The following is a 7,905-nucleotide window of genomic DNA, read 5'->3' on the forward strand; positions in this document are numbered from 1 at the left end:
CCTGTGTGCACTTCATATCTCATTCAGTGTAAAAAAAAACTTCCTATGTGAAATGCAGTGTACCTACATATACTTTAGAGATCGCTGACATGTTATGAAATGTTGTCTGCTTTTTTTTCTTAGTTTAAAATTTGTAAAGAGATGTGAGCAAACATGTACCAGTTTCTTATTGTTTGTTCTTTTTTTATCTCTGAGCTTTGTAATACATTCCAGAAGTCCTGTGTCAGTTGTGTTTTGTAGTGGTAGTTTGATTAGACAATCTCGACAGAGTGGCCTATCATAGTAAGTGTGTTTGTTTCCTAGCAACAGAGTAGCCATCCAGCTTAGCTTAGTATGGTATGTCATGCATTACACATTATATCCTACTTTCTGATAGAGCTCATAGCTGTTAGTCTTGACTTTGGATTAATAAGTCTTGCATGAGACATAGCTTCTTGTTGATAATCTGAGCCTCTAAATTGTCTTAACAAGGTTTCCACATGATTATTTCCTAATATAGATACACATTTTTATTAGTTACTCTCATTAGGGATAATGTATAATTATTGACCATGGGATGGGTATGACAAATCTATAACCAAATCAGATCAAATTAGGCTTAAAATGGCCTGCAAGAGCAGCTAGCCTAGTACTTACCTATAAATCTATGAACCATTAATCCTTTACCAAAAATATAGGTTTCACACTGCACTCTGAATATGAGTCTGTAATCATTTTATTTATTTAACATTTGTTTACTGGGAAAGTCCAACTTGGAATGAAACCAATTTTCAGTGGAGGCCTGGGGAGAAATGCTCTAAACGCATGTCTTTGTAACAAGGGAAGAAACTGGAGCACCCGGAAGTAACCCACACAATGCAGGGAGGACATGTAGACTCCGCACAGAAGGCAATCCAGCCTTCAAATATTATTTGTACTCACAAAGTGTCTGCTATAATTTCTTTATAATTTTTTCATTCACTAAGTATCTTTATGAACTGAAAAGCAGTTTTGCCTGACCCATTTGAACTGTCACTGTAATCAAATGCAAATGTATAAATACTAAACACGAGTTAATGTGTATATTTCATTTATTGTGTATATTTAAACAGAAAAGACAAACCCAAAAATCAAAAATAAACAAATAAATAAAAATATTAAAAAAAAAGTACATAGTCAAGCCACTTTATCCATATTGTAAGACTACCCCTTGTCCCTGGTGGAATGTTCTGGAATGGCACATATATAAATCACGCCAATAAAAAACAGTGACCAGATAGTACTGTCAGTTTCATGTGGCTGCCATGTAAGTTTTGCTCTTCTATTTAAAGCAGGGGCTATTAGTCTTTTCATGATATTTGGGGATGCTATATGAATATTGACATTCCATCTGCAATCTAAGCTAATTAATGGCTTTGACAAATTATCAAAGGGCTGTCTCCTTGTAGTAGAAATAGTCATAAGCCAGTTTTTACAAGATATTTTACAGGATGCATTTAATCACTGGTTTCTTAAGTATTTCCGAATTATCCAACTTTAATGTAACATTTCCTAGATGTGATAAAAAATTATCAAGGTTCACCTCTGAGATGGCCTGACTATTATGCCAGGATTTGTGTTTTTTCTTTATATATATTTATAAAATGACAAAACTGAAAGTACTTGGTGTCTCAGACACTAGCAAAGCAAAACCAGATTTCTTTTATAAAACAGACATAAAAGCCCAAACTCAATATTCACAAACTTCGAAAAATTTCAAAATTAAGTTTAAGTTAAAAGTGGTAGTCCAAGCCGTGTTGTAAGGGTCAAGATCGTAAAATGTATTGTAGTCAGGCAGGCAGATCTTAATAATTTATATATATTTATATCATCTATCTCCTCTAAGCTTGTGATAGCATGTATCATTTATTTTTTTATGAGAAGAAAATAAAAATTAAGAACTGCCATGTTAGTCCACACTAGCTTTTTTAAGTTTCTTTTTTTATGCAAATTGAAATAAATTATGTACTTCCCTTTCTAGGTGCAAGTGGATAGTTAAGCAATGTATCTAACAACAGTAAGTTAATAACTCCTGATGAAAGGCTAATGCCAGCTCAAAAATGTGAATAACTGCAAAACTATTGTTGGTCCAATAAAATGTATTTGTGCTCCAGTATCTTTGTGCTTTTTATGAGAGAAATTGTAGTAGCCCTATATCCAGGTAGCCCACAATATTTTTATATGTTCTTTTTCCCTGTCCCCAGTGAAGGGTTTGCACACTGTTTTCTATATATTTTCTGGTCCTTAGCTGTTCTGAGTGAATGCATTGATGTACTCCTACTGTCGCAGAGCATGTGGTATATATCTGTACCCAAAACCTCTTCTCCTTAAGTTAAACCCAGAGACACTTCTCAGAATCTTTTCTCCTTTAAATTAATCTCTGTGTTAACTGCTGGCTGCTGTCCAAGCCCGAACTCGGAACCTCTGCTTTCTTTAATTGACCACTGACTATTCCTCACAGCTGGGTTCAGAACCTGTTCTGTGCTCTGCCCATCACAATGAGATGCCCATCTGTGGAGTTCACCTCTTCTCTCTTACCAAGATGAGCAAATTAGTGCAGATCATTCACTTTTATATCTTCAGCAGGCTCATTCCACACTAGGGGTTCATTAATTGCATCTTAAATCGCTGGTATGGAAGTTACTGTCTCATATCTATATGCCATGGAATTGGATTCAATGCTTTTCCTGTGAGTCAATGTTCTCTAAAAAGTCATGCTTCTCTGCTGAATTAAGTAAGCGAAAGGCATATTTCTGATTTTATATAATTAGTTACATTTGTAAAATTATTGTCTAAAAGATTATTATGGCCTCATGTAGTCTACTTCATTGCAGCATGTCTATGAAAAGTAAGTTAGCTGAAGTTTTCCAACAGTGCCACTTGAAGTCTAATCATCATTATTAAAAAAAGGAATTTAATGAGCGGCACAAAAGTGATGTCGATATATTAACACTTTGTAAATAAATTAGAAGATGCAGTTTAAAAAGTTGCAAAATGCACTCGAGTAATAATGCCGTACAACAGATAACTTGTTTTATTGCAAAGGTGACCTCTTAAAAAAAAATTAATCAACCCTACTAATCCAAAGGATACTGTCATGGGGTATACCTATAGTTAAAACATTGTGCAGGCATTTTGTAAAATGTTAACAAATATGAATAATGAAGGCTGCTTGAAATGCTGGCATAAGTCAAGGCTTATGGATTATGGCTTTAGTCAATCACTGAAACGAGCAATAATGATTTATAAACAATCTGTTTATATTGTTCTTTCATTTGTGGTTTTTCTTTTATTTCTTCTTCTTTTTCTTTTCTAACAATGGACTTTATTTTAAATGCAGAATATGTCATGGTCCTAATTAATCAAATGATTAAACCAGATTCCTTCATATGCAATGCTTATTCTCCTAAGAAAACTAATGCCACAAGCCTAGGTAAGTGGGGGGGTCAAAGCACCTGCTATACAATGCACAAGCACTCACATGTTGGACTTTTTTTATGAAGAAAGCTATTTATTTTTACCATCTCAATAAGCTGTTTATCATTATCATTGACAGGCATACTGAAGTCATTTGCAAGCTTTAGCATCAAGTTGATCAGACTTCTACAGCAAAAAGTGTAGGATAAGACAAGTGTTACTGTACATGTAACAAATCATGACCTGATACAGTTACCAAAACTCAAAAAAATCATGAGACTGTGCCATCGGCTCGGCAGTTCTGGCTATTTATTTTATACTAGATAAACATAAAAAAAATGCAAATGTGCAAATTCAGGTTTAGAAAAGAAAAATTATTATTTTTCCTGACTCATCATTTTCATAATATGCAGTAGGGGTCTCTGTTCCTTGATTCTAATATACTGCTTTCGTGGAATGTACAAACCACTGGAAAATGTCAAGAACAGCAAGCAGGATTGTTATATATTCTATGTACTATTTGCTCATTTTATACATCATTATAGGTATTTCTATAGCAGTGATGCTTTTAATAACAAACAGCAAATTAATACTCTGAAGAAAATTGTGATTAATTTTAAACACAGATTTTATTTTTAAACTAGGATTCAGTCTGTATGATATAGAGGAATATATCCATGTCTGTGACTCAGATGACCCCAGTTTGATTAGCCGCTCAGGCACTTTGGGAACCCATGCAAGGAGGAGAAGGGAGGAATGGCAATTTTTGGCTTGCTTATGTTGGGCGGTAAGGTATGGTTGGGTTTCTTTTTGTGGCTTGGCACCCCCCCCCCAGAGTAACAGTTGTAGTTCTGCAATCACATGGCTAAATTTCTGTTGAAATCGCCAATTGTTGGAACAAACTGATGCTATGGGTTGTGATACTCATGACATCAGCAGCTCACTCATTTAGGGCAAAAAAAGCCCTAATATAGAAGAAAAATCTATCCTATTTTTTAATTTATCATCATGCATGGTGTATTGTGTTCTGCAAAATTTCACCATAATGTATTTTTTTGTAATGAGCATCATTGCTGTATATGTCGGTGTGCTGTCCTCTTAATAAAAAAAATCTCAAAAAAATGCAGTAGAAGCAATGTTCTGCAGAATGATGTTAGCAAATGTTATTTTTAATGTTGTGCACCTAACTTTGAGAGCAAAATGTTATCCTCTTCCTAAATATTTATCATTTGTGCAGAGATCTTGCTCCATTTTAAAGAAAGCTGTCTTATTCGTAAATAAGTCTGACAGAGGAAACATACTCATGCTATGCAATACAAAATGTTAACATTATCAAAAATAGTTTTGTATGTGGCTTACAAGCTAAATCTGTCACATTCCTGACTAATACCCTGAAATGCACAATAAGGCATATTTTTTTCAAATTCTGCTTTATTTATCATTTTATTAAAGCCAATGTACACAATATATACAATGGAGCACAGATTTAGATTTGTATGTTTAAATGTACAATACCTGCTTTAGTACTTTGCCAGTGTATAGCTAGATGAAATTTGCTCCTTGTTATGTTAATATATTAATACCTGTCTTGCCTATGAACCAGTTCATTGTTTTGATTTTGGTCTGGTCATTTCATAGTTGTACTGGTTATACATGCCTGTGGCTTAGGTCATGACTGAAAAGGGAACAGTTCACTTACCCATATAACAAATACATTAAAAGGAACTTTAGATATATGTGAAGATTTGTTTTGTGGACAAAGCTGAGGTCATGTTTGTGAGTATCATAATATCTCTTATGCACACTATATTCAGTCCAAGGCTTTTCTCTTCGTAATGTTTTTGTTTTGTAAGTGGAGATATCGATTTCGTATTACAGAGCCGCCATCCATTTTACAAATGTTTATTTCAGCATACGTGATTTTGCTGTGTACTACAGAATCATATACTGTTGATAAACATTTTATAAGAATTATGATATATAAAAGATGCTACCAAGTACTATGATATTTATAAATATGTTTCTTTTCATTGCAGGGTATGTCCTGCATGCCACAGGATACTACACGGCATTTATAAATGCTTGAGTTTAAGTATATGGCTTAAACTGCATATATGTCATACAAAATTTTTTCTCCTTTTGTATGACATGTATGCTCAGCACTGATGTATGATGCACAAAGTGTCTCTGAACACATTGCAGCATATCTTAGACAGTAAATAATGTTGTAATATGGATTCTTATGTTTCTGCTAATAGGCACACAATGTTCCCACTTTATGTATAGTTTATATATTATGTACCTCATACTGCTATCACATTACAAAAGGTTTAACTTTCCAGATGCTGCAAAATCTTTGTAGCTTATAATATCACATTTTTATTCATTGTTTTCTAGTAGTAAGACACATAAACAGCATATGCTACAATACTGTCACAAATATAAACACTCATCTTGCTATCCTAGTTGCATGCCACATTACGCAGGATAAGTAATTCTTTATAAAGGATATGCATTATAAACTGTACTGCACTTTGTTAAATTCTTTCCGCCCTTTCCCCCAAAAATGTCTAATGCCATACTGATTACTTGGCTGTTAGCATAAAATAAACATCTGCACCATTCCTGTAGTTCCAGGAAGTGCATGTCACATTAGCTACAAAGACGACTTACTGTCATCTGCTCTGCAGAGAACAATGACAGTATCTGTCTCTGGGAGGATTTAGGAAGTTTAGACATGTTTTTCTTCTCATGTATTTAGATTTCTACATGCCTAAAATGAGGAAAAGGCCTGTAGCATGTTAAATTTACATTTTACTGAAAATTCTACTGCCTATCAAATAGAAATGGTGTGGCAACGGTGTGGGGGGGGGGCACAGGGAAAATAAAAATGAATTTAGTTGATGGCGACAGTGTATACTTTAGGTAAGTACAAAGTAGTTTAAAATCAGCTCTGTTCTTTGCGCATAAAATTAGTTCACATGCAAATGAAATTAACATACACAGCTTCTATCCAACAACTGCTTAATGGATGTTTACATGTTGATAAATTAGTCATCTTTAATCTGAAAGATAAAAACTACTAGGTGTGGACATCCACGTCTTAGTTGCGATTTACCTGCCATTGTTTATTAAAATGAAAAAAAAAATGGTTGATATATATATATATATATATATATATATATATATATATATATATATATATCATCAAAAGAACCTCTGACATTAGCTGATCATAGCTGCCTTTCTTGGTATAAAACAATGGCTGTTAACAGCCATTTTGTATCTGCAGATGACAAAGGTACATAATAGTGCAGCGTATTTTCTTTTCTAATGATGAATAGAGTTTTAAATCCTCCTATTCAGTCCAAATGATCGCAGATTTTGTTAACTGGGATATGGGTTATGACCCTTTAGCTTACCACAGAAGTGGATATACAATGATCATATCCATGTGTATCAGAAAAGCAAATGAACCCCCTGAGCCAGCCATTTGTTCTATACTAAGATGTGCTTTAAGCAAAGTAATGTGTAGTTTTAGGGCATCCTTACCTGCGGTTCGGAGCTCTGCATAGAGAAGTACAGCAAAACCCTTTAGCTTCATTTTTCTTCTTCTTGTGTGCCTTTGTTTCTTTTTTACAAACTTCTTTTATTCAGTTTGTTAGCAGAAACAGTAGTGTCACCTTGATTCTTTTTGTATTTGTGCCTATGTTGGCAGGAAGTCGGCTACCGTTCCTACTGATCACGCAGACCCAACAGCTCTTGAAGGTGACAAACTCATAATCTGAACCAATTCAGGAAGTCATTGAGGGTTTTGTGTGTGTGTGTGTGTGTGTGTGTGTGTTTCTCAGATAAAGGAAAATGAGATGCTGTCAGATCACTCAATAACTTATGTGTTCATGCATCGCAATGATATGAAACAGCAGCAGCAGCTGATTTTATAATACTCCTTTTTTATATTATCACTCTGTTTTCTCTAGCACACAGAAACGGTACCTTTTGTCACCCCTTGAGCTTCTAACAGTGAATACCCACATATGTACTTATAATTCATTTAAGTGCCAGAATACTTTTATGTGTATATAAGAGTGATTCTTACATGAGTGTGTGTGTGTGTGTGTGTGTGTGTGTGTGTGTGTGTGTGTGTGTGTGTGTGTGTGTGTGTGTGTGTGTGTGTGTGTGTATATGTATGTCTGTGTGTAAGTGTTTTGTTTTAGTGTCTTTTGGCTACCTGAATGCTGCAGCTGCCATGTATATTACTTGTGAGCAACCACTTACATGACACAAGGATTTGCTCTGACTTCAAATCTTTTTATCCTTCACATCTTTTTTGCTGCCTGCTGCTGAATCCATGGTATAGGGGAGGTATTTCATGAGCCTGCAGTATATTCTTTCCATCCAGGGTGAAGGCAAGGAACTAGACAATGAAATCCATCCAACATGGCAGGACTGGGCCTTTCCCCATTCCTT

General features: G+C 34.7%; 1 protein-coding gene across 1 annotated transcript in view; it reads right to left on the reverse strand.

Annotated features, from left to right (window-relative positions):
• Nucleotides 1-7,206, reverse strand: part of CD247 (CD247 molecule) — a 600,369-nt gene extending 593,163 nt beyond the window's left edge. The window contains exon 1 of the mRNA XM_044073101.1: nucleotides 6,988-7,206. Coding sequence (XP_043929036.1) covers nucleotides 6,988-7,039 — 52 coding nt within the window. The 5' untranslated portion in view covers nucleotides 7,040-7,206. The remainder of the gene's footprint in view (nucleotides 1-6,987) is intronic.
• Between the last annotated feature and the right edge of the window lie 699 nt (nucleotides 7,207-7,905).

Source organism: Protopterus annectens, chromosome 5.part1 (assembly GCF_019279795.1).
Source record: "Protopterus annectens isolate FY-2018-M chromosome 5.part1, PAN1.0, whole genome shotgun sequence".
In the NCBI taxonomy this organism is placed as follows: Eukaryota; Metazoa; Chordata; order Ceratodontiformes; family Protopteridae; genus Protopterus; species Protopterus annectens.